At 39.6% G+C, this 26,369-nt stretch overlaps 1 protein-coding gene across 11 annotated transcripts in view; it reads left to right on the top strand.

Annotated features, from left to right (window-relative positions):
• Positions 1–3,590: 3,590 nt before the first annotated feature.
• Positions 3,591–26,369, top strand: part of FMR1 (fragile X mental retardation 1) — a 40,114-nt gene continuing 17,335 nt past the window's right edge. For all 11 annotated transcript variants that reach the window (XM_018044539.1, XM_018044536.1, XM_018044537.1 and 8 more), the window contains exons 1-9: positions 3,591–3,882; positions 14,000–14,052; positions 18,158–18,251; positions 20,796–20,867; positions 21,143–21,291; positions 22,936–23,029; positions 23,116–23,232; positions 25,424–25,594; positions 25,689–25,767. In XM_018044539.1, coding sequence (XP_017900028.1) covers positions 3,832–3,882; positions 14,000–14,052; positions 18,158–18,251; positions 20,796–20,867; positions 21,143–21,291; positions 22,936–23,029; positions 23,116–23,232; positions 25,424–25,594; positions 25,689–25,767 — 880 coding nt within the window. In that variant the 5' untranslated portion in view covers positions 3,591–3,831. The remainder of the gene's footprint in view (positions 3,883–13,999; positions 14,053–18,157; positions 18,252–20,795; positions 20,868–21,142; positions 21,292–22,935; positions 23,030–23,115; positions 23,233–25,423; positions 25,595–25,688; positions 25,768–26,369) is intronic.

The following is a 26,369-nucleotide window of genomic DNA, read 5'->3' as shown; positions in this document are numbered from 1 at the left end:
CAAGAGAATACATAGGATTTCAAGAGTTGGAAAGCGCAAAGGGTATCTCAGTTGGGATTGAGGCAGGAAAAACATTCAAAAGGCTCAAATTTTGAAGCAGCAGGAAATAACACAGAATCAATCAATGCAAAGACAACAGGTAACAATTTAATGGAAGCTAGGGGCCAAGGCAAGCCTAGAGGTGCTGAAGCCTCATTCTCATATTGAGTAAATGTACAGTAGCAGATTTGAGCCAAGCTACATCCTCAACATGGATTCATTCATTTCATAAATATTCAGTAGGCACGTGCTATGTTCCGAACACTGTGGTAGGCACTGGGAACCAGCATTAAAAAACAAAAACAAAAACAAAAACAAACTCTGTTCTCACTGAGCTTATGTTTCAATGATAGAAAACAGAACTTACCTGATGTTTTCGAGACAGCAAAGAAGCCAGTATGGCTGGAATGGAGATAAAGGAGATAAAAGGTGAGAGACAGAGGAGATAAGTGAGGCCAGTGACTGAAGGGCACTGAGGCCAGAATGAATAAGGACTTTGGCCTTATGCTGAGGCATTTAGGGTGCAGTTGGAAGGTTTTGAATAACAGAGTGACTTGATTGACACCTGAATAGGGTCAACGTCTGTGCTGAGAACAGACAGAGGCTGAGTGACTGCAGGTAGACCAGGGAAATTGTTAAAATAATCCAGGTAAAAGAGGAAAAGGACTTGAACCATGGTTTTAGCAGCACAAGTGGTGAGAAGTAGGTTGTGGACTCTGAAAAGATTTGCTGATGGATTCAATGCGTGAGAGAAAGAGAGTCAGAATGACTGTTTTAGGCCTGAGCAATCACCTGGAAGAAGGGGTTGCTAGTGACAGGGAGAAAGAATATGGGAGTAAAAAGTTCATGAGTGGGACTGAGCCCATGTCTGAATTCAGCTGAGCTGTCTTGAAAGTGGGCATTTCAAGGACCTAGAGATAAGAGCAAGGCTGAGACTGAGAGTTAACTGGGAAAGACCAAGTCATAGTACATAGAGGCAGAAAGGATAGGCATGAATTCATTCATCCAAGATTTCCTAAAATCAACCACCACTCTGAATGTGCCAGGGACGTAAAGACACCTAAGACATCTCTCCTGCCCATAAGGCACTCACTGTCCAACAAAGGAAACAGAAATGTAAATAAGTGATGATAGTACATTAAGCATCATAGGTGAGCTTTCAACATCGACTGAGTCCCTTCTATATGCTGAGTAGTGCAGTGAGAAACAGGAGGCATGTACAAAGTCTTTAAGAGCACAAAAGTGGTTCTTGCAAAGGTTCATAAAGACACACACAAGGATTTTCACCACAAAGTGACATAAGGGAGTTGGCAGTAACCTAGACGCCCATCACTAGGGAAATTGCAGTAATGTGGATATAGCTCAAGAATGTAGCATTGAGTGAAAACAGTGGGAAATAAGAGATTTACAGTCCAGGACCATCTTCATAAGTGTAAAAGGCATACACGAAACCCCATGTCTTAAATGATCAAGAATCCATACCAAACATATTGCAGTTTGTGTCTAGAAGAATGGGGGTGGGTAGTGAGAAAGACAAGGACAAATAATTTAACCAAAGTAAAACAATGTAAGTAAGAAAAGGGCCTTGCAGGGACTGATGATGACAACGTGCTGAGAATTGTGGAGCAGAGTAAACTCTCTGCACCTGAGATACAAATAACAAGCTAATGGGAATCCAGCCGATAACCCTAATGAGAAGATTTCTGGGGGCCAAGATGCTGGGACACATGAAGGCATGAAAGTGCATCAGAGCTTCAGGGAACAGCACCAGGTTTAGTGTTGCTTGCAGTGGTTATGAAGAGCTGATAATATTTGAATGCCCGGAGTAAAGTGAACAACATCCTACACGTGGAACTTATAATATCTGTATCAATCTGCCCCCCTTTATTATATCGGGGTTAAGGCTGATGCTCTGCTCTGCTTCCATCCAGTCAACGGTGATAGTCTCTTTTAGCTGCACTGGAATCTTTGCATCTTGTGACGACTCCAGAAACCCTAGTTCAACAAATCACTCCTGTTTATGTGGCCTCAAGGAATGTGGCCTTGATCTGAGGCTTTCATGCTGGAGCTCCACCAGAGGCAAGGCGGCTGCTCTGGCCAGGAGTGGGCTGGGAAAGGAACTGGAGGCCCAAGGATGCCTCGCATTCTGGGGCATCTGCCTGGGGCAGTTCAACCGCCTCCACCAACTCAGTGCTGCCAGTTAACTCTCACTGGTCACATTCCAGGTGGAGTCGTTTCCCAGCTGTGACCACCCTTCCCCCACCCCACACTGGGTCCTGCACCACTATCATAGGTGTACCTATCCTTCAGAGCCCTTATCACAGCTGCCACTCCAGATTTTCTTTTCTGATAATTTATGTTCATCTAGGTTCCAAGTTCAGTGAAGGTGGTCTTTTCTTTACTTTTTCACTTTTTCTTTCACCAGTGTTTCACTAGCACGCAGCAAGCCGTCTGGCACATAGTTGTTGTTTAGTTGCTAAGTCGTGTCTGACTCTTTGAGACCCCATGGACTGCGGCCTGCCAGGCTCCCCTATCTGTGGGATTTCCCAGGCAAGAATACTGGAGCGGGTTGCCATTTTCTTCTCCACTGGCATACGGTAGAGGCTCAGTAAACTTCTCAGTGGAATACAAGCCTTCAAAAGGAAACCGAGGTCGAGGTGGATACAAGCATGGTGCAGAAGTCAAAATGTGAAAAATTTAGGGTTTGTTCTACTGTGAGGGGTAAGCGGGGAGAGCTGCAAAGAGGTGCACTGGCCCCTGTAGACAGGTCACCTCCGGTGCAAGGCGGGCATGTGGCAGGCGTGAAACAGTAGGGAAATTAACTGTAAAGAAATTAACGAGTGTTTAGCGCATTTTTTTAAACGTGTGTCTAAACGGTATGAAATAGAATAGAGGGAAGGGGAGCACGTGGGGCAGGGCTGGGTCTGAGAAAAGACATTTCCAGAGGTCCTGACACAATTCACTGCCCCTCCTAGGACACGGGGCGGCCCAAAATCTCCTGGGGAGGGGAGAGCGTTACTCTCACCTTCTAAGGGTCACACAAGCCCGGTCACCAATGTTGCCACTGTTACTAGTTTAAAGTCTTCGTCAATCTAATTTTTCACCTCTATTCTGGTCTCCCACTCCACCTCCAGCTCCATTAGGCTCTGCCCCACTTAAAAACACAAAACAAAAACCACCTCCGACCCAAGCCAGTCCAGATCTGGAGAAGTGAACACACTTGTTCGCTACGGGAGGCCCTTTCACACGCCCTTGGCTTGACCCCCAGCCCCCAGGAACGGAACGGGCGCTCAGGACCGTGCCAGGCCGCGCCAAAAGGCGCGACCTCGGCCAGCGGTGCGACCTGTCGCCGCCCTTCCCGCCTTCCCGCCGGCCGCCGAGCCCGCGCACGCCGAGCCCGTGCGCCTCACGTTGCGCCCCGCCCCCCTGGCCCGTCCAGAGCAGCGCGCAGGCGCGCGCTCCTGGGCCCGCCAGGGGAAAGAGGGCGGGGCCGAGGGGCCGAACCCGCGGGGGGAGGGGCGGTGTCGGTCACATGACGCGGTTTCACTGTTTACACGCGGAGCGGCCGGATCCTTCGGCCTCAGTCAGGCGCTCGGCTCCGTTTCGGTTTCACTTCCGGTGAGGGGCTGCTTCGGAGCGGGCGGCGAGCCGAAGGCGAGCGCAGGCGGCAGCGGTGACTGCGGCGCCGCTGCCGGGGGGCGTGCGGTAGCGCGGCGGCGGCGGCTGGGCCTCGAGCGCCCGCAGCCCACCTCTCGAGGGCGGGTTTCTGAAGCGAGCAGGGCGGACGAGAAGATGGAGGATCTGGTGGTGGAAGTGCGGGGCTCCAATGGCGCTTTCTACAAGGTACTTGACTCCAGGGCAGGCCCCATCTTCGCCCTGCTTTCCCTCCCTTTTCTTCCTAGCCTCGGCCGGAGGCAGGCCTGGAGCCCTCTTCGCGAGCGCCGCGCCCGGGGCCCGGGGCGCACTCGGCGGGATGTTCTTGGGGAGGGAGGGAAGGACCGGACTTCGGGCCTTTGGGAAACCCCTCGAGCCCCACTGCCTCTCCAGTGTGAGGCCCCAGCGTCTGTCGGAATGAGAAGCGAGCAAGGAAAAGAGGGTGCCCTTTTGGGAGCCGAGCCCCAGCAGGGAGCGCTGGGGGTGGGCGAGGGCCAACAGCAGGTAAGAGATCCGGGCGGGAAGCACCAGTATCCGCGCGAAGTGACGGTGAAGGCTTATTTCTGTTTTCTTAAATATCCTTTTCCAGTGGGATCCGGGCCTGACGTGTGGGTAGTTGCCGAGGAGCGGGGGGCGCTTCCGTCAAGCCGCCTTCTGCCTTGCAAAGAGGGTTTGCGTTCTCCTTTGGCTTCTCTTTTCCGGTCCAGCATTGGGACTTCGGAGAGCTCCACTGTTCTGGGCGAGCGGTGTGAAGAAAGAGTAGTAAGAAGCTGTAGTTGGTACCAAATCACAATGGCAACTGATTATTAGTGACTTCTTTTTGTGGATTTCAAAAGAGATTTTAGATTCAAAAGTTTCAGGAAGACCCTTACATATCCGAGTAATGGATTGAAGAAGTTGGTAATCTTGAATGTTTGCACTTCCCCCCCCCCCCCGTTATAAATGTGGGAAATTCTGGAATACAGATGCTTCAGCGTCTAAAAACATTGGCAACTCTACTTAAGAAAAAAAAATTAACTCTCCAAAGGCCTGGATATATGCCATGAAACTAGGAAATTTACTAAGCGTATATCATTCGTATGGAATTTTTTAAAAGTGAGTGGAAATGATTGTTTTGTGCTTCAAGCGCTTGACTTATATTCTCTGAGTGTTAATGTTGCAGCTAACTATATTGTTGAGGTTTTAAATAGGCATGCATGGTTTTGCTACAGGCTTTTTTAAAGTTACAACATTTCAAATCTCACTAATACATTTTCAAAAGGAGGCTTAATAATATTTTCATATGTCAGGTAGTGCCTCTTGGTTCATACTTGCTGTAGATCTAGCAATCTATAAGTCCTCATACCCTCTTGAATGTCTCTCTGTAACTTCGGTGGGTGATGTCCCACCTTACTACAGTATTTTGGCAACAGAAGGTGCATATGGAAAAGTGTGGAAATTAAATATTGCCATTGTCCAAGCGCCGTTCCTAACTCTACATAGAAAAACGTAAACGTTTCAAATGAGGTATAGGCAAATAAACACTGACTTGACTATATATGTGTTTACCTATTTCATGGAGAAATTTGAAGAGCATTATATTTCATAAGTGAGTAAAGTATGTAAATTGTTCCATGCTTTTAGCAAAAGATAAAATCTGTTGCTGTAAAAGGAGGAAAAATTTAACCCAGCATTTCTGTCCCTAAGTCTCAGCAATATAAAATTCTTCCAGTTAACTCTGCAGTTTCTGGTTGCATTTATTTCAGTGATCCATAATTATTGCTGGTTAGTTTGTGTAGATCCCTTCTGTTTCCTGCTGCTGCTGCTAAGTCGCTTCTGTCGTGTCTGACTCTGTGCGACCCCATAGACGGCAGCCCACCAGGCCTTGCCGTCCCTGGGATTCCTAGGTTGGTAGTTTTGCTCACCAGATTTGGGACGCTAAATATAATAAATATGAATAGGGGCTAAAGGTGGAGCGGTAGTCTAATAGATCTGTGATATTAGATCGGATATCACTCTTACTGTGGAGTTGGCTTGTTAAAGAGGGCAAGTATATCCTAGTCTTGAAGGATTTATTGTTTTCTTCCAGCAGCCTATGATTTGCTTTGTGATTTTACTTGCAAACTGATTGGAATATAAGAAACTCCCTCTGTCTCTTTATCACCCCCTCTTTTTTGTTCTTTAGCAAAAGTTGCTTAATATGAAGGTGAATAGAAGGAATGGGTTGCCTGTTAGTTCCTTGAGGGGAAATATTAAATGGTGAACAAACACATGAAGAAAAATTGCCGAGATGCTTATTTAATTAGGTTTTGTTTTTAAGAAAACCTCAAATGGTCTGTGTTGATAGAAAAATAGCTTCTAGAATGAAAAATGTTTAAATTTTTATAGGACTCAATACTGATTTGAGTTATGACAGAAAAGATGGGAAATAAAGACAAAAGATGAACTATTACGGAGAAATGTTACATTTACGAAAAATTAGAAACCTAGGTTCACCAGATTGAAAAGGCTTAAGGAACTAAACAACTCAAACTACTTCAGTATAATTGAATTCAGACTTTGATTTGCCTACCAGAACCGCCATACTGGAAGGTGCAGTTCTCTGTCTTCTGAGCACATGGTCCAAATTTGCAGTATAAACTGAATAGAATGTATGCTGGTAACAGGTAGGTTTTTTCCCCTTAAAAAATTAACTTAAACTTCAGATTCAGAATTAACAGAACCATGAAATCTAAACCTAAGATCAAAGCAGCTCATTTCTGTTTTTCCCACTGGTGTTTATTCTTAAAAACTTGAAAGTTAAATTTAGTAACTGTCAGAGCCACTATTTTTGTGCTTAGTTATTTCTTTGACTTTGGAAAAGTCATGAGTACACCATATAGAGGCTAGGTTACTTAGGACATGAGAACACTTAAATTATACCTCACAGAATTTTTTACAAAACATCTCCTAAACAAAGAATGTTGAAAAAGGTCTTTATCATCAGGACATCTGCCTAAAAATGTATGATCAAGAGGAAATTTTTTAAATGAACATTGTCTTCATATTTTCTCTGAAGTCTTCTGTATTTCAAGGAAGTACAGCTTTAGGTCAACTGCATTTTTTTTCTTCCCAGTCTAAACACCCTTTTTAGTGTTTTAGAAGCAGCATTATTACCCTTTTGAATTGAGCATTTTCCAACTTCATACTCATGCACTCTGAAAATCTCCACAGATTATTAATTAAACGTAAAGTTAGATTTCTGATTCCTGACCACTGTGAGAATGTGGTTCCTAACAAAACTACAAGCATAACTGTTAACAGATACTGAGAGCTTTCTAGGTGCCAGGCACTGTTCTAGGTGCTTTACCTCTTTTAAATTTGTTTAATCACCTCCCACAACCATGAGGTACTATTGTTACTCCCATTTTAGGTAATAGATTAAGGACATAGATGTACAAAGAGATGAGGTAGATGACTTATTACTTAAGTGTCAGAGCTAGTAAGGGTCAGATTGGGGCTTTGAGATGAGGTACTCTGACTTCCTGAAGCAATGAAATTTAACTTAAAGAAATGAATTGGATTTCCTGGTAGCTCAGATGGTAAAGAATCAGCCTGCAATGCAGGAGACCCAGGTTCGATCCCTGGGTCGGATCCCCTGGAGGAGGGCATGGCAACCCACTCCAGTATTCTTGCCTGGAGAATTCTGTGGACAGAGGAGCCTAGCAGGCTACAGTCCATGGGGGTCCCAAAGAGTCAGACGTGACTGAGCGACTAACACTTTCACTTTCAAACTTTCATTGTACTTTTTAAAATTTAATTTTTTTAAATTTTTATTTTGGTTTTGCCATACATCAGCATGAGTCCGCCATGGGTGTACATGAGTTCCCAATCCTAAACCCCCCCTCCCACCCCATACCATCTCTCTGGGTCATCCCAGTGCACCAGCCCCAAGCATCCTGTATCCTTTTTTTTGTACTTTTTTAAAGTTGTAACTGTAATACTGTCTTAACATTTTTCTGGGCTTCACAGGTGGCACTAGTGGTAAAGAACCTGAATGCCAACACAGGAGGTATAAGATATGCGGGTTCAGCATTATTCTATAAGTTCATACAATGACATCATGCAATACTCTGTTTATGTGTAGGCTTCCTTTTTAGTAACTCCTGCACACTGTAATTCTTCATGTGAATGCCTATTAAAGGAAGATAAAGTTTGAAATCTTTGATTTTCCTATAGTATTTGTTTTGTTACGTTAGGAGCAGATAAGAAGTGATGCATTCAAAAGAATACATAGGCACAGGAAAATTAAGAATTCACTTCATACTATTCTTTCTGTACCTGTGTGTTGTCTTTGGGTCAAAGAGAGCCAGAAAGAATGCATTTTCCTCAGAATTTGTGGTAAATGCCCAAATGAAGTCAAGTATTCCTAGTCATGCACTGTGGTTGGAAGAATTGTTGATGAGTTTTATTGTACTTTGCCCTCTCTGTTGTTCATTCTCATATGTTGTTCATTCTCATATGTTGTTCATTCTCATATGTTGTTCATTCTCATATGTTGTTAGCGCCCACATTCAAAGGGTGGCAAAGTAATAACTCACTTTGTATGTGAAGCCTTGGCTTTGAATCATATTTTATCAGATTTCATATGTCCTTGTCATCTTATCTCCTACAGATTTTCTTGAGGGATATTTTGTGATGTTTTTAAGTTTTCTCTAATGAGAATCATCATTGCACTACATGAGCTGTCTTCAGTGATAATGTAATAGCTGTTCATTGCTGGTCGGTGGCTTACACTGAAATTTCTCTACACAGTCACCTCTCTCATGTTTGTGAGAAGAGTTTGCCAAGGTGTGAGGTGTAGTGGGAGAGTAAAAGTTCACTGAAATGGGGACAGACTTTCTTTTGGTTTCATCAGTCTGGGTGATGTGATGTTGGAATTAGATAACTCTAGTCATGACACACTTTGGCTAGTATCATGTTATGATTGCCTCTTTGGCGCAGTTGCCAGTAAGGTGGATGGGATCCCATAATGATTTTTTTTTTATTTTGTGTTTATTCCCCCCAATAAGAAGTCTGTGTCTGTCTTTTTTGGTTTTTGTTTTTGAAGTATAGTTGCTTTGGGTGTCTTGTCTTTAACTGCACTTTTAGCAGTTTCTCAAACCCCAAAGGTTTTCGTCACTTTTTTTCCTTCTGAAAGTCTAAACTACCTGTTAGTACTTAGTATCTTTGAGGAAATACCCTTTTCTTTTTCTGTCCTAAGTTTTAATATCTTTTTTAAAAGTATGATTTTTTGAGATGTAACTTTCTCAAGTGCAAGAGTGTTTATGGCTCCGCATCTTTTATAAAATATGCCCTTCTTTGCTTTACGTGTAACTTACTTAGTGCCAACTATGTGTTAGGCCTCATGCTAAGCACTAGACATGTGTGATTTCTTTATTCATGACAGCAGACAGCAAGTCCAGTTCTGTATCCATTCCTTACTTACGCAGACAAGGCATACAAGGCCCAGAGACTACTTCTTGGAGAGTCCCACGGCTATTATGTCATAGAATCAAGATTTTGAACTTAGCTCTCATTCACAGCAAAACTCGTTTTTGTTTTGTTTTTCCTCAAAGGCTCTTTTCTTTGTTGTTGTTTGCGTTTTTTATTTGTTTTGGCCATAGACGAATGTGGGATCTTAGTGCTGCATCCAGGACTGAAATGTGGGCCCCCTGCTATAGAAGTGTGGAGTCTTAACCCCTGGACCTCCAGGAAAGTCCCCACAGCAGAACACTTAACCACCAAGTTTACTGACTCCTGTAAGAGCCCTAGTTCTCATCCAGTTCCATGCAACTCTCTTCCTGTATTCATTCAAACCCTTTCAGTTGCCGCCTTTGGTAACCAACCCCACAGAAATTCCCTCAACCTATCGTCTCATCAACTTTGATGTGTGGATAGGTAGAGAGTGCAACCAACCTTAGTTTTCCACGTTGGTGGGTGGGGTGATAGTGCTCTGCGGGCGGCCAGGGAAGAAAAGGACATGATTACTGGGGTAAGGGAGGAGCAGGGCCAAAAAGGAGAGTTATTGGAGAAAGTATGATGAGAAACAGAAAATTGGGACCTTTGTTGGAATTTTAGCAAAAGGCCTCTGAAGTCACAGGAGACCTTTGTGCTTGGCGAGTGTGTGAAGCAGAGGTAACCTATGAATTTATTTTATTCCACTAAAAATGACTGGTTTTGAAACAATCATGCAAACATCCATATATAGATAAGCCTCATTAACTCGAAGGCAGTGGCCCTGGTAGGCTGTGATGATTGCTTAAGCCATTTTTGACGCTGTATATCCGGAATTGTTTTTAAAATCTTTGAGAGCTGTTTTTGTTTTTTTAAATAGTCACAACCATTGCAGATCTTCCTCCTTTGAAGGAATGTTTAATTTTAGGAAATAGGCAAATGCGGTGAATGAGTGTGATTAAACTGTACAAAAATTTTTTTGCAAATAGAAAAAAAAAACTAAAATGTAGTGGTGAAATAATGAGACGAACTTTAGAGTGCTTTCAACGTGGATTTGAAATCATTCCCCCAAATTTCTAAGTGGGGAAATCAGTGCTGTCCACAGATCTGTTCATCTGTGATGATGTAGTGTGCTCTGCCTGTGCTGTCCTCTGCAGTAGGTACTAAGCCATGTGTGGCTTTTGAGCACTTGAAATGTGGCAAGTATAACTCAGAGACTGATTTTTTATTTTATTTACTTGTACTTTATTAAATAGAAATATTTATATGTGACCAGCAGCTTTTGTGGTAAATAGTAGCACAGTTTAGACAAGGGCAGTAGTATTGAAAAGATACCTGATCTAGTGAGAACAAATCTTCACCCAGCTGTAACAAGGTTCTCTTAGCTGACTAAAGGACTTAACATTTTCAGCATTTAATATACAGTGCGTGCATGCTCAGTCACTTCAATTATGTCTGACTCTTTGCAACACTATAGACTGTAGCCCACCAGTCTCCTCTGTCCATGGAATTCTCCAAGCAAGAATAGTGAAGTGGGTTGCCATGCCCTCCTCCAGGGGATCTTCTCAACCCAGGAATGGAACTTGCGTCTCCTGCATTGGCAGGCAGGTTCTGTACCACTAGAGCCACCTGGAAAGCCCCATAATATACAGTAAGGAACTAATATTTGTTACTGCCGTGACATGCAAACATAAAGCTTTAGACAAGCTTGAAGACAGAGGCCATGACATTTTTTGGTAAATAAGGGATTAGCTCCTAATAGAAGTCCCACCCTCAAAAAGCAAATTGTTAATTTGGTATTAGCCACCATTGTCAAGACGGGAGAAATTGACAACAGGGGGGCCCTGTTCTCCCTTTCTTTGTAATTTGTGGAAAACTAATTACTAAAACTAAAAAGCTTATTTTACTTTAGAAAACTAAATCTCCAGTTCCTCCAACTTTACTCAAAATCAAGCCTTTCTGTTGCTATAGTAATAGTGAGGCAAACCCCTTAGAGCAGTGGGGGCATGCGCCCTTAAGAAATCTCGAGTATGTTCTAAGATATCATGGTCAGTATTTAACTAGAGTTCTCAACACTGTTGAAAATGTGTGTGATTTAAATAAAGCTGAGGGAAAATAATCAATATCAAAATGATAGGAAGAAAATGTGAATTCCCCCCACTTGAAATGAAGAACTGTAAAAATACAGACATATGTTTAATTTAGAAATAATTATTTAGGCATCTTGGATATAGCAGAACACCTAGGTTCCATTACAGTCCACCTTGATCTTACAAGGAAACTTTCTTTTAGCATAGCTTTGCTTTATTCTTTACAGCATAATTACAGGAGTTTGGTGTCTCTGTTTAGGTTCAGTGTACAGTCAACCCTTGGACACTGGGACTAGGGTACCAAAAGCAGTTGATAAATGACTCACCCAAAGGCAGGAAGGTGAAAGAGCTTGGACAGAATCAGGACTCAAACCCAAGTTCTTTTGATTCTACATATTGTGACCTCTAATTGAACCTAAACCCTGCCCCCGCCTTTAGATAATTTAAATGTCTATGAAGTGAAAATATGGGTACTATACTTACTGGAAAAAAGTCCATATGTAAGTGGATCCTCACATTTCAAACCTGTGTTGTTCAAGGGTCAACTGTAAATGGTTTCCAGAGCCCTGTCTTACTTGGCCATTGTTTTTCTTAGGAGCAGCTATTTAATAGAAAAGGAAATGGCATCCCACTCCTGTATTCTTGCCTGGAGAATCTCATGGACAGAGGAGGGTGTTGGGCTACAGCCCATGGGGTGGCATAGAGTTGGACATGACTGAAGTGACTTCTCACAGCTATTTAATACTTGACTGATATGTTTTAATTTGATATTTTGGGAAGTTTTAGTTTTTAAACAATGCTTTAATTTCTGGCTTTTGATGATGTATTTGTTTACCAAGATATTTGCATTGAATCATTTGTTTAACTCATCTATTGGGCACCTACTGTATACCAGAAATTGTGCCAATTACTGAGGATACATAGAGAAGTTAAAGAAGGGTCTTACTCCAAGCTAGCTATCTTCCCAATATCTGAAGTCAGGGGGATTTACTACTATATTTTCTTCTAAGAGTTGTATAGTTCTAGCTCTAACCTTTAAGTCTTTGATTTTTGTATATGGTATAAGGTTAGGCCAAAATTTATTCTTTTGCAAGGGGATAATCCAATTGTCTCAGCACCATTTGTTGAAAGCACTGTTCTTCCCCTCCCCCCTGCCCCCCCATTGAATTGTCTTGACTTCCTTTCCACAGAGGATTTATTTCTACCACACCCCTAGCTGTTTCTCCAGGTCTGAGCCTTTGTTCCCACTGCCCATTTAGGCCTGCTGCATAGGAACCTCAGCCTCTTCTATTTGTCTTCCCTGATCAGCATCCCCACCCCACCCCTTCCACCCTCCACCCCCACCCAGCTCCACCCCCTCAAACCACACAAATACCTTTTCTCCTAGAGGCTAGGATAAGAACCCTTTAGGCAGTGATCCATGATGATAACTATTCAGTGAACCCTTAATAGGTACTTTGAAGTTCAACTGTAAACAAAAGACACCCTCAGGAAGCTTACCTTTGGTACGAAAATGGGCAAAATACTCTAGTAGGGTAGTTTATAGGGGGGGATACTGGTAAAATGCTCTAAGAAGTTAGAAGGTGAAATTGAACTTAGTCTTCTGGGTTTTCCCATAGGAGGTGACATCTGAACTGAAATAAAACCCATAGGAGATAGCTCAGTGAAAAGAGGGGAAGGACAGCAGGCAGGCAGGAAGAGAGGCCCAAGTTGTTTAGCATTGCTGAGTTACAGCCTTCAAAAATGCTCACCTCAAGTCACCACAGGCCTTCTACAGCCGGAGGAGTTTGACCATAATCCTGTAGACAGGGAGAAACCACAAAAGTACAGAGACATGCCCAGAACACACTGGAGTAAGAAGCTGAAATCTCTAAAACCATTTTGAAATGAATTAAGATATAAAAAGCCCCTTGGGTTTCTTTATCCTTTATCCTACTCCTCTAATTGTCAAAACAAAAAACAAAGCCTCCTTTTCTGCACCTATTAAAAACTTAATTTTATAGAATTACAGACAGCATGCTGATTAAAGAATTCTTGATAGTTAGCTATTTTGTTATGTCATTTTATAGAATTACAGATAGCATGCTGATTAAAGATTTCTTGATAATTAGCTATTACTTTTGTTATGTCTTTTTGCAGATTATTAGCAATTGCGTCATCAGATTTAAAAGATTTAAACTTCTGTACTTTATATTACTGTTTTTTCCACCAAGTGCCTGTGAGATTGAGAATTTAATTAAACTCTGGTAATTGGACTTTTTAGTGGTATTAGCAGCATATTGTTAAAGAGAACTTAGTGTACTTGTGTTCACAGAGATTTGAGATTATATTTAGTTACTTACTATTGTATTCTCCTAAAATTGTATTAAGGAGAAGAAGATACGTTATAACAGATCCATACTGACTGGTATATAGTTCTGTAACAAGTTTCTTAGTTTCTAATACTTTTAATCTAAAGTATACCTTCAGCTTTGCATTGTAATTTTCAGTTTACTTATCTGTCTTTCTCCTATTAGATGCTGAACTCTAGAGCAATTCTTTTTCCTCTGTTTTAAATAATCAGTTTTCCTAGGGCCTAGCACGTTGTAGGTATGTAAATACAGATGTGATTCATGAATGAGTGAGCCTCGCAAACTAACAAACTTTTACTTGAAGCTTCATTCTGTTGTTAAACATAAAATATTTGTGTTGCTGTAAAGTGTAACTAAAAACAAAAATGATATTTAAGCTTAGAAGTTAATTTAACTGTGTTTTTTTAATAGGCATTTGTAAAAGATGTTCATGAAGATTCAATAACAGTGGCATTTGAAAACAAGTAAGTGTCTTGATATAATTTTAATATTTAGGTTCTTTAACATTCTATGCTAATTTTTCCTTTTACTCCTCATTTAAAAAAATTCAAGTCTAGTTTGAGTGTTTTTCAGGAATGGATCTTCATGTTACTGACCACGAAGTTCGTGAACAATTCAGTATTAAACCAATGGAATGACTGTTCCTGCTAATGACCTCGGAGATCCCTTTTGTATAATCTTGACCCTTACATCTCAGTTCCTTTGAATGTGAACGAAGAAACCAGATTGTTCTGTGCTAGTAACTGAGAGTTTGAATAGAGATATTTGTAAATATTTAAAGATGAAAGTGAATGGATTCATGGGAATCCATTGGGAAAGTTGATGTGAGTTTTGTAATGTTAAATCTAAAACTGATAGTTTTAGTCCTTTGGTATATTTTGTTGGAAATAACTACGTTTGCCTATTAACATTTTTTATCTATTTCATATATTTAAAATCATCTATAGCAGTAACTGATCTTTTCTGTTTACTGTTAAATGAATACATAAAAATACTTTGAGGCCTAGGCACATTAGCTGTATGTACAAAGGCATCAATAGTAGAGATAGATGTTAACATTTTATTGGGGAGACAGGTCTCTTGACTAAATTTTTTGAATGCTGTTAATAAGCTATTTTCAGAGTAGCTATTCAAGATTCTCAAGTACGTATAAACTCCTTTGCCAAACCCATAGATGTGATCATGATCTTAGGATTTTACTGAACTCTCAAGGATGGTCAGCAGTTACAATGTTTGTTTTTTATTTAACAAGAGAAATTAATTGTTGTTGTTCAGTTGCTTAGTCATGTCCGACTCTTCGGACTAGCAGCATGCTAGGTTTCCCTGCCCTTCACTGTCTCCCAGAGTTTGCTCAGACTCATGTCCATTGAGTCGATGATGCCATCCAGCCATCTCATCCTCTGTCGCCCCTTTCTCCTCCTGCCCTCAATCTTTTCCAGCATCAAGGTCTTTTCTGATAAGTCGGCTCTTCGCATCAGGTTGCCAAAGTATTGGAGCTTCAGCATCAGTCCTTCCATTGAATATTCAGGACTGATTTCCTTTAGGATTGATTGGTTTGATCTCCTTGCTGTCTGAGGGACTCTCGAGTCTTCTCCAGCATCACAGTTCAAAAGTATCAGTTCTTTGGCATTTAGAGAAATTAGTAGTGTATCAAAAACAGATGACAAATCTATAGAGAAAATATATAAATAAGTGGTTGCTTGGGGCTGGTGGGAGTGGAGAGCCATAGCCAAAGAGTATGGGATTTCTTTTTGAAGTGATGAAAATGTTCTAAAATTCACTGGTAATGGTGGTGGTTTAGTTGCTAAGTTGTGTCTGACTCTTTGCAACCCCATGGACTGTAGCCTGCCAAGCTCCTTTGTCTGTGGAATTTTCCAGGCAAGAATACTGGAGTGTGTTAACCATGTCCTTCTCCAGGGGATCATCCCCACCCAGGAATCGAACCTGGTTCTCCTGCACTATAGGTGTATTCTTTCCCAACTGAGCTGCCAGGGAAGTCCCTGGTAATGGTGGCACATATCTATGAATCTACTTAAAGTCATCGACTTGTATATACACTTCAGTGGATGGCTTATAGGGTTATGTGAATTATATCTCAATAAATCTGTTAAAATACAGTATCTGACCAAGACATGGTGTAAATAGAATGTTAGCAGGATCTTTTAGCTACCAATAGGACAAAGTACAGTTGACCCTTGACCAAGGGTCATGAGTTTGAACTGTGTAGGACCAGTTGTATGTGGATTTTTTTCAGTAGTAAATCCTACAGTAGTACACGAATCAGAGTCATTTGAATCCATGATACAAACCACAAATTCAGAGGAACTCTGGATATGGAAAGTTGACTATAAGTTATCCATGGATTTTTGACTGCACAGAGAGTGAGTTAGTGGCCCTAACCTCCAAGTTATTCAAGGGTCAACTGTAGTAGTCTCAGATGCCTAAAATTTAAGGGGACAGAGATAAAAGGATTTAGAGTATCCAATCATATTTTCAGTTCTAGACAAATGGTCTTGGTCCAAAATACAAGTTTGGGTAATAGAATACCTTTCTTTGAATACATAGAGTCAAAAGTTTCAGAATCTGCTTCATTACATGATTATCCATGCATTATAGACTGGATAACAGCATCATGCCTCTAACAGAGGAATCTCTGATAACTTGGAGAGGAATTTTTTTCTTTACACCTTTTATCTGCTTGCTTCCATCATGAGGTAAACACTATTTTCCATAAAAGGAGAGTTTTCGTTATTTGCTACTCTTTTAAGTTATTAAGCAAATACTGTTACTTCCTGTATGCGTTTAAGAATGTGTCTGGTTTCTAGTTTTTACAGTGATCAGTTCTCATATGTTTTCAATCATATTTCTACTATAAACTTAAAATTATTTTGTCTTTGGACCTTCTAGTTCTCTCCTGTACCATAGTTGTATACAAGTTTCTCTTCCTGTCATGCTGGGAATTTGAAATAGATCAACTTTTTCCTTGTGTTTGTGTACTATGTATGCAATTCAACACTGGGTTTGAGCATGTCACAGGATTTGATAGGTCCCTACCAAAGTAGTGTCGTTGTACTCCCTTGCATTTCCTTTTTGTTTTCTGATTTTTGTAAAGCAAGCATATAAAAATGAACCTGATGTTTTATAAAACGTCAGCTTATATCCTTTCTTATCAGTCATAAACTCCTATAATACCACATTAACTTAGATGTCTTCTTTTTGTCTTCTATGTTTCACATTTAAAAAAAAGAATTTGAGTTTTAATCTCTGTATCCTTAAAATAATTCTTCCTTCTTTGGAATGAAGAAAATTATGTATCACTACATGCTTTACAAATAAAGTTTAGCAATGAATCTGTGATATATATGTTTATCTGTAACATTGGTCACTAATTTCAGTAAGTATATTAAAAAAAGTTTTTCTGCAGTAAAGACACTTTTTTGTTGTTGTTTTTGGCCACACTGCACGGCTTGTGGGATCTTCGTTCCTCAACCAGAGATCAAACCTAGGCTCCCAGCAGTGAGAGAGATGAGTGCTAACCACTGCACCGCCAGGGAATTCCCTGAAGATATTTTCTTTTAAGTTGCAGAGTTTTCAAGGGTTTATAATAATGCAGAAAATAGGTGCAGTGTAACATAGGCCCGAATCAGATTTCCACAAATTCTGACTTCTTTACCTTACTATCTTATATAATAGAATATAAAAAAAAAAAAATCCCCCAAAACAAATAGCACATTTCTCAATAGGATTTTACTAAGAAAGCCCTTTAACAGAAAACCCAGAAATGACTGCTCTAGCAGTTGAATCTGCCAGCGTTTTGCAGAGTTTATCTTTTAATATTTCATATCATCGTGATTTAAAAGAATAATTTGGTGTTTTCAAAATTGTTCCATATAACTTTAAATGAAAAAACATAGGCAACTTACTGAACTCCTGTAGGCTGTCTCCATTGGGTTTCTGTGGTTTAGGAGACCCCACCCGTCCAGTGCATGCTGGTACGTCATACTGATCAGCAGCCAGCTATCCATGGCAAGAGTTGACCACCTCGCGGGATCTAAAATTTAAAGGGGGAAAAGTGAGTTGTGAATTGCTAATGTGCTGACCGCCCCGTTTTGCTTGGAAATTAGAGGGCATTAAGACCAGTTTCTGTGGTTGTTGGAATGTGGTTAAAATTCCTTTGCAAGTAGAAGTATGGTGATGACATTACTAACACATACTGATACTAACGTATTTAAGCACCAAAGGAAATTGCTGTCGTGGCCTGAATTTTAGAATTCTTAGAAGTTGAAATTATTGGAAGAAAGGCTTGTTAAATTGTAATGTTGACCTATTGTGTTTAGAGAAATACTCCAAATAGAACTACAAGGCTGCTGTGTTGCATGCAGACTTTGTTGAAATGTCTCTATATTACCATTATGCCCCCACTCAGTGAAACACTGACAGTTTTAAAGCATTTGCTTCTTTAAACTAGAAAAACAAAGGGTCACACTTAACCAAAGGTTGATGGCAGCATAGTCATCCCTTCCATTAAACCAGAAAACATGTTAAATAATTGTGTTTGCTTATTTGCAGCTGGCAGCCAGACAGGCAGATTCCATTCCATGATGTGAGATTCCCACCACCTGTGGGTTATAATAAAGATATAAATGAAAGCGATGAAGTAGAGGTAAGTCTCCCCACCATCAAGTTATTAAGCACTGAAGAACTGGGAACATTTAACTTGTTTGCGCCTTTTGTATCCCTTGTCTTTAATGCTCCTCAGTCTACCTTGAGAATTATAGCTCTTATGCAAATAGGCTTTTGACTGCACCATCCTAGTAATGATATGACATAATACATTATTGATGCTTAAATGTGGCTGCCTGAACAGCATTTAAGGCACAGCTTGGAAAGTCACCACTGATTTCCCTTGTCCACTAGGATTTCTTTTCCCCATTTCCTCAATTTCTGAATCTTGTTTGAATAATATATTGTTAGTTTACAACCATGTCCCCATTTTAAGCAAAATGGGTTAGGGAAAGAACCATGCGTTTCGATAGAGCAGCATCCTAGGATTTCTTTAAGTGGCAATAAAGCCTTCTGGGATATTTTTAAAAACTCATCTACGAGTTTTAGTATATACACCTATAGGTAAAATATCTTTTCACAGGAGATGCTATGAACCAACTGCTTATGTGCCAGTAATGTCTGACCAAAAGGTGCTATGGAGATGTAACACATTGACAAAAAGATTGTGATTTCTCTAGCCACTGAAAATTTTTGTGAGACTTCAGGCGCTTGGAGTCAGCTTTATGTTGTAGTTGGTCTGTGTAGTATCTTCTTCAGCCCCCTGCACATACTCCATTTTAAGGTACTTCTCTTCTCCACAATGCCTTGTTAATGGTAGCAGTTTTATTTTCAGTATGATGGAAGCAGCTAAGAATCCATTTGTGCAGGTCAGGTGAGGTGTGCTAGGTCCTTGAATTCTTATTTTCTGTGCTGGGTACAGATGGTACAGTGAAACAGAAGAGGCCCCAGCCTTTAACAGGTTCCTGTTCTAGTGAGGAGAGTTAATATTAGGGCCATTGTGAATAAGGCTGAGAAAGAAAACCAAGGATGGAAGGTGATGTATGGGCAAGAGTGCCGTTTTAGGGAGTGCTCAAGGAAGGTCTCAATGTCCAGCCTGTGTTCTTTTCTGAAGTGCTATTTATTTACCCAAGATGTACTCAGTACTTAAACTAGGTGAAAGGAACTGGGTTTGGTTTTGTCAGAACTCAAGTAGAGAGTACAAACACTGTCTGTACTTGAGGACCTTTAGTTGTTCACTTCCCCAGGACACTACATGTGTCCTGAAGTCAAGGACCAGGACTTTTGGTCTGTGTGTATCAGAAGGCCTCATAGTAGTGTTTGAGTTGATAAAAGGGACTGTTTTTTCTTTATAGTTCTCAGCTGAGTCACATGAGAGGTGGTAGCCAATGAGATCCTGTTGCCATAGTGACCCCACTAACAGTGATACATAACTGAGCTTATCACTAGCTAGAGCAGAGATGAAAGGAATTGATGGTTACAAGAAAATGTGGGTTAAATCAAGTTATATTTAGTCACTTTATTGTATAACCATTAACTTAGGTCTTTTGGTCTGTCTACACCAGGAATTCTCATAATAGTAATGGATAGAGGGGACTTTTTGCGCACCTTAGTCACATGACCAATGGGAACCAATGAAAAGCTGTTGTCAGGATGACAAAACAGTTAACAAATAACTGACATTATTTCTCTGACTAGAGCAGAGGTGAAAGGAAGTAATGGGGGCAAGAGGGAAAGGTAGGTTGAGTTAAGTTGTGTTTCATCACTGTGTTTTGTCTCTGAACTTCAGTAGTAAAAGGGGGACCAGAGTTGGAGCCCTGAGTTGTTTGTCTTCTGTCCTTTCCTCCCCATCCCCTTGTCCTCCTGTGTCTTCTTTCTACTTTTGAGTATTTCTGTCACTCACCGTGTGTCTCTTTTCCTATTAACCTTGATTTGCTAGTGTCTTCACAAAAGGTTCTATGCTGTACATCATAAGTGAACTTTGAAGTGGTCACCAGAGAGATCAGTTTAGAAGAACTGATCAACAGTATGTGAGAGGAGAAAGGTGGTATCCAGAGGATTGCCAGCGTGGAGTTGTCCATTTTAGTGGAGAAGGGGACAGGAGGCCAGAGAGTGACCCAGTTGCTGTCCATTTAGTCCCAGGAGACATGAATACCAGGTGGTATCCTTAGTGGGCTGAATAGTCAGTGGCCTTACCCATTTAGTGACCATGAGCCAGGCAGTAGGCCAGGATCACTAACTTTCAACTTGTTATTTGCTTATTAAAGTAAAACAAAAACACGTTCATCTTTACATGTTTAGATATATTTTCATAGCTCACAGAGTACCCAAAGAAAGCATGCCCAGCTTTGTAAGTGGTCAGCTTTTCTCAAGCTTTCGTATTCAGAATACTGATGATTACTGAGGCAGCACAGAGACAGCACAGAGAAATAGGGAAGCGTATTTTACAGTACTCTTCCTGGTAACCAGGTAGTTTCTGAATGTCTTTGTCTAGAAGCGGGTACAGTCTGGTTAAAAGTCTACAACGTAACAGATTTGCAAGATACCTAAGGTCATTTTAAGAAATTTTCCTTGATGTCTGATAATTTACAGATTTCTGAATGATTTTAATCGTGAAATATTCTATGTTGTAATTTTTGTGTAGGTTTATTCCAGAGCAAATGAAAAAGAGCCTTGCTGTTGGTGGTTAGCTAAAGTGAGGATGATAAAGGGTGAGGTAGGAAAATGCCTATTTCAATTATTTTTCTTATGCTCTTCCCCTTTTCTAAATCCAGGTATATACATTTCTGTTTGGATTTCTATTTGAAAGTAGTAGCTAGCTTGATTACTTTATTTAAATGTTTATATGTTCAGTATGTTTTGTGTGTTTCAGTTAGTTGATCAAATAGCTTTTTTTCTCTTTAAAGAATTTTAAAAGAACTGAATAGGTATAGCTTTTTGTTCTTAATGTAAACTCTATGATCAGGAATGACTTTGATTTATTTCTCACAGTTCTACGTGATAGAATATGCAGCTTGTGATGCTACATACAATGAAATTGTCACAATTGAACGTTTGCGATCGGTTAATCCCAACAAACCTGCCACAAAAGAGACTTTTCATAAAATCAAACTGGATGTTCCAGAAGACTTAAGACAAATGTGAGTTGATTTGCAAGAAAGGCTGAGAACTTAAGAGGTGCTGTGCAATTAATTTAAAATAATACATTTTCAAATAATAGGAAACAATTTTTAACCTCAGTGAACTTTGACATAAATGGCTTGCAAAAGCAGTGGGAAAAAAAGTTTAGCCTTTTCTGGTTATGTAATCAAGCCAAGGCAGGAAGAGAAGGGAATGACAGAGGATGAGGTGGTTGGATGGCATCACTGACTCAACGGACATGAGTTTGAGCAAACTCGGGGAGTTGGTGATGGACAGGGAGGCCTGGCGTGCTGCAGTCCATGGGGTCACATAGAGTCAGACACAAATGAGTGACTGCACTGAACTGAATCAAGCCAACATTCCAGTTGTTTAAACTTACTTGGCCACATAGATAGCTAATGTACATTTTTTTTTCTAACATAAACATTCATCATAGAATTTTAAGATTTTTGAAACTGATTAATACAGTTCTGTCATAAGTTACAAACCAATTTTTAGGCAATGTTGATTTCTCCAGGTTTTTTTCCCTTTTAGCTAATATTCTAAGATACATATGTAACAAGTATTGCTTAAAGGAGCTTCCAAAGGTCTTCTCTCTTACCATCCTTGATATGAAGTAACGCTTAAATAAGACTCTTTAGAGTAAGAGCATATATTAAATTTGATTTAGACATCACACTTTAGATAAACATTAACTTCTATTAATAGTTCAAAATGCATAGAAATCCTACTTGTTAATTATAAAGATTGCATATGTATGTTTGTGCCTTCTGATTCATACATGTTTTCTTCTCACCCTATAATTGATCAGCACTTTTTCTTTAGAAAAGAAACAGCAGAACAAAATTGAACACCTGGTAGCTATCCCCAAAAGTTTTTAACAATTGACTCAAGAAGATTAGTGACCTACCATATGTAACTAGGGCTTCCCAGGTGGCTCAGTGGTAAAATAATTTCCCTACCAATACAGGAGACACAGGAGATGTGAGTTGGATCTCTGGGTCAGGAAGATCCTCTGGAGGAGGAAATGGGAACTCACTACAGTATTCTTGCCTGGAAAATCCCATGAACAGTAGTCCTTGGGTCACAAAGAGTAAGACACTACTGACCATGGATGCATCATGTATAACTGAAGTCAGGAAGCCTGCAGAGGAGACTGGTGGTCAGTCTCAGTTGTGTACAAACTCTTTGTGACCCCATGGACTGTAGCCCACCAGGCTCCTCTATCCATGGGATTTTCTAAGCAAGAATACTGGAGTGGGGTGCCATTTCTTCCTCCAGGGGGTCTTTCCAACCCAGGGATCAAACTCTGATCTCCTGCATCTCTTGCATTGCAGGCGGATTCTTTACTGCTGAGCCACCAGGGAAGTAAGTTCCCCTAAAGATGTCATCTTTGATAATCTAGGACCACCAATAATTTCCTACGAGCATAACTGTTTTTTCCGTTTCTCTATAATCTCAAATTGGCCTGAGAAGCCCAGCAAAGAAACTGAATTTACAGATGGATATAGCATATTTTGCATAAATCAAGTTTAATATGAATCTATAATTCTACTAAGTGCAAATATCTCTGCATATATTTATCCCAGTAGTTGGTAATCATTCATCTTAACTTCACAATGGTTATTCTTTTTTTTTTTTAGGTGTGCCAAGGAATCTGCACACAAAGACTTTAAAAAGGCAGTTGGTGCCTTTTCTGTAACTTATGATCCAGAAAATTATCAGCTCGTCGTTTTGGTGAGTGTTTCTGAGTTGTCTATTTTGGTGTGTTTCATTTAGGGCATTTGCTTTGATGATAACGGTTTTTTTTTAATATCCTTCAGTCCATCAGTGAGGTCACCTCAAAGCGAGCACACATGCTGATTGACATGCACTTTCGGAGTCTGCGCACTAAGCTGTCTCTGATACTGAGAAATGAAGAAGCCAGTAAGCAGCTGGAGGTATGTGGCTTTCCCTAGCGATGCTTGTAAGGCTTATCTAGAAATGATAACTGTGTGGTTACAAAACATGACTTTGGGCAGCTTGTCCTTTGTTTATTGTTCTTAGCAATTCCTTGTATTCTATATTTTGAAAAATTAAATTGTACAATGCATAATCATACTAAAATTTTTATACCTGAGGTTTCAGAATTAAGCAGCAGTTTATGTATATTAAGAAACTTCTGGCCAACTCACTTTTTGCTAGAAGTTCATCAAAGCTGCTAATAAAGTGAAGCAATGATTCTCCCATATAACATGTTATCATTAAAGTACTAGAGATTATTTAAATATCTAATCATATTCCTTTCATTATGTATGTTTATCTCTGTTTAAAAGGGTATAGAACTTCTTCATTCTAATTGGTTGTCACTCTTTAAAACTCCTGTCTTCAGATTCCTGCCAGAGGCTCTTTCCCTAACATACTATTTCGTCTCTTAAGGTGCATTTTATCTACTTTTATTAATCTTCCAATAATTTTCATCACCATACATTTATTTTCATTGATAACTATTTAGTACTTCCATCCATTACCATAGAAACTAAATGGATTTTAGTTTAGTGTGCCAACTCCAGTATGTAATTGCCAGATTCCAGACTTCCTCATCATTATTCATTTCATTAGAGGGAAAACACCATGCAGTTGAAATAGTAAATAAAAAAAGGAGTTCCAGACTGCATTTGAAGAGAAAAGGTGACCACTACTAAAGGCTATATTCTTGTAAAAGTCTGTGAAACGTGCCACCTTCCAACTTAATTGAGATTGCTGAACACCTAGCAGGAGAGGAGACATTTATATCTCCTTTTGCTCCTTTATTTTCTTTTTGGCCGTGGAGGTCTATTTAATTACTTTTTACTCTCATTCTTTCTTGATGTCCCTGTGTTCACAAGTTTGTGGTTTCTTTAGTGATTCTCTCGTAGCTTTTAGGCCAGAACAGCCTCCTTACTTTCATTGTAATACGGAAATATACTCTTTTACCTCTTCTTAAACATCTAATTCTTCTTAAATGATCTGTTGTCATAACTTTGGCTTATCATTTATCAGTGAATTATCAGTGAAAAGAATGAACCAGGTGAATGAACCAGGAGTCAAAAAACATGACCTCTTGAAAAGTCCTAGAAATATTTGATTCACTTTTTAACTCTAATCTACAAAAAGGATTTTATACTTTTAAAATTGTTTATAGTAGTTAACACTCATTCATTCAGATTATCAGGTATGTTTGAATAATGAGAAACTAGTGTGCATGCCTATCTTTCCTCACTACTAATATTAAAGAGATCCACATACTCAGATAAGAAATTTCCATTTTTTCAACATGAGCCACTAATATGTTTGGTTTTCATTAATGGCATGCTAGAACTAAACAGTAAATTTTGATAATACTGATGATACTATCTAAAGAGAGTGATTATCCACAAGTTTTGAGGTGTCAGTATAATCTAGTTCAGTCATCACTGAATATAAAGAATTTATCATACTTGTGGATCCAGATCACAAGGTCTTACAGACTCTGATCTTATTTTAGGTTGCAGACACATATGTAAGATAAGTTGTAAATCTCTGACTTTGTAATCATTCAGTTTAATGTACCAACAATTTTTATGATTCCTTTACTCAGATTTGGGGGTGGTGGAGGGAGGGTGTCCCTTTAATGTCCATCAGAGAGGTATCTAAACTCACAGTATCTCGTGATGTTACATAAATGGCACCGTTTCTAGAAAAATATACACACCAATATCCTTTAATAAAATGAAATGAATACAGTGTTCTGTGAAGATGGTATTTAAAATTTTTCTTTACTTAATATTGAGTCTGTCAGACCCAGTGAGCTGGTGTTTATTTGGGAACAGTTGATCTCCTTCTTAATTATTACATTGATGTCACTGGTTAACTAAGGCAGCCTTGCAAATAGGTTTTCAAAGGTTACCTTGGAAAATTGTCAACAAGCCCTTTCCTATTAACAAAAATATATCAAATGACATAGACCTTTAGTAACCTGAAAAGTACTTAAGCTGTGCAAAATATTTTCTTAAACCTGTTAGTTTCAGATAGAAACTGATACACAGGGTCAAGATAATTTACATGGCTGACCTAAATACAGTTGTCTTAATATTGATAAAGCATACTAATCAGATGTGCATTTCTCTTCAGAGTTCAAGGCAGCTTGCCTCAAGGTTTCATGAACAGTTTATCGTACGAGAAGATCTAATGGGTCTAGCTATTGGTACTCATGGTGCTAATATTCAGCAAGCTAGAAAGGTACCTGGGGTCACTGCTATTGATCTAGATGAAGATACCTGCACATTTCATATTTATGGGGAGGTAAATATTATACTAAATAGTTTTTTCTAAAATAAAACGGTATTTCAGATGGCTCATCTTTTGTTGATTTAAAACTTTTTCCCATTTTGATTAGGATCAGGATGCAGTGAAAAAGGCTCGAAGCTTTCTTGAATTTGCTGAAGATGTCATACAAGTTCCAAGGAACTTAGTAGGTGAGTCACAAACTGCTTTTGACACACACTACAAAAACAAGTTAGGTAAATTTATTTATGCTCATAGAATTCCATTTTCACTCATTGTGGAGTCATTTAGCTGAAGCTTAGTCTTTGAAATAGAGTCTATTGCTGCAGTATACAAAAAATATTAGGTAAATACACTCAAAGATTACATTTTCAGAAGGCATACAAAAGGTACTGCTTTGCTAGTTCAGACCTACTGGTTCCTGGAAGGATAAGTTTTGCACAGCCTTTTTGCTGTATATATTTCTATGTTAAATAATGTTTTTTCAAAATGAATGACATTTGGGGCCTTTTTATAATTTAGAGTAGATTGGTATTTTATCTCTCTAACAGGGCTATAAAATATCAGTTATCTCAGTGTTGAAGATCTGAATATAGGTTATTTAAATCTAATAAATTCCAAAGCTAGAAGTAATTCTGAAAGTCTCTTGGGCTTTCTGCAACATCAGCTGTAATTCTTCATTTTGACTTGAGTTGTTTCATGACCATCACAATCATGTGTAAATAACATAGGAACTCTCCACCAGTGCTCTTCAATGGTGCAGTTATCTTTAGTAAAATGTATCAGCAAACTG

This window comes from Capra hircus, unplaced genomic scaffold (genome assembly GCF_001704415.2).
Source record: "Capra hircus breed San Clemente unplaced genomic scaffold, ASM170441v1, whole genome shotgun sequence".
Taxonomy (NCBI): Eukaryota; Metazoa; Chordata; class Mammalia; order Artiodactyla; family Bovidae; genus Capra; species Capra hircus.
Note: the sequence above shows the minus strand (reverse complement) of the source record. Positions and strands in the feature narration are given on the sequence as shown.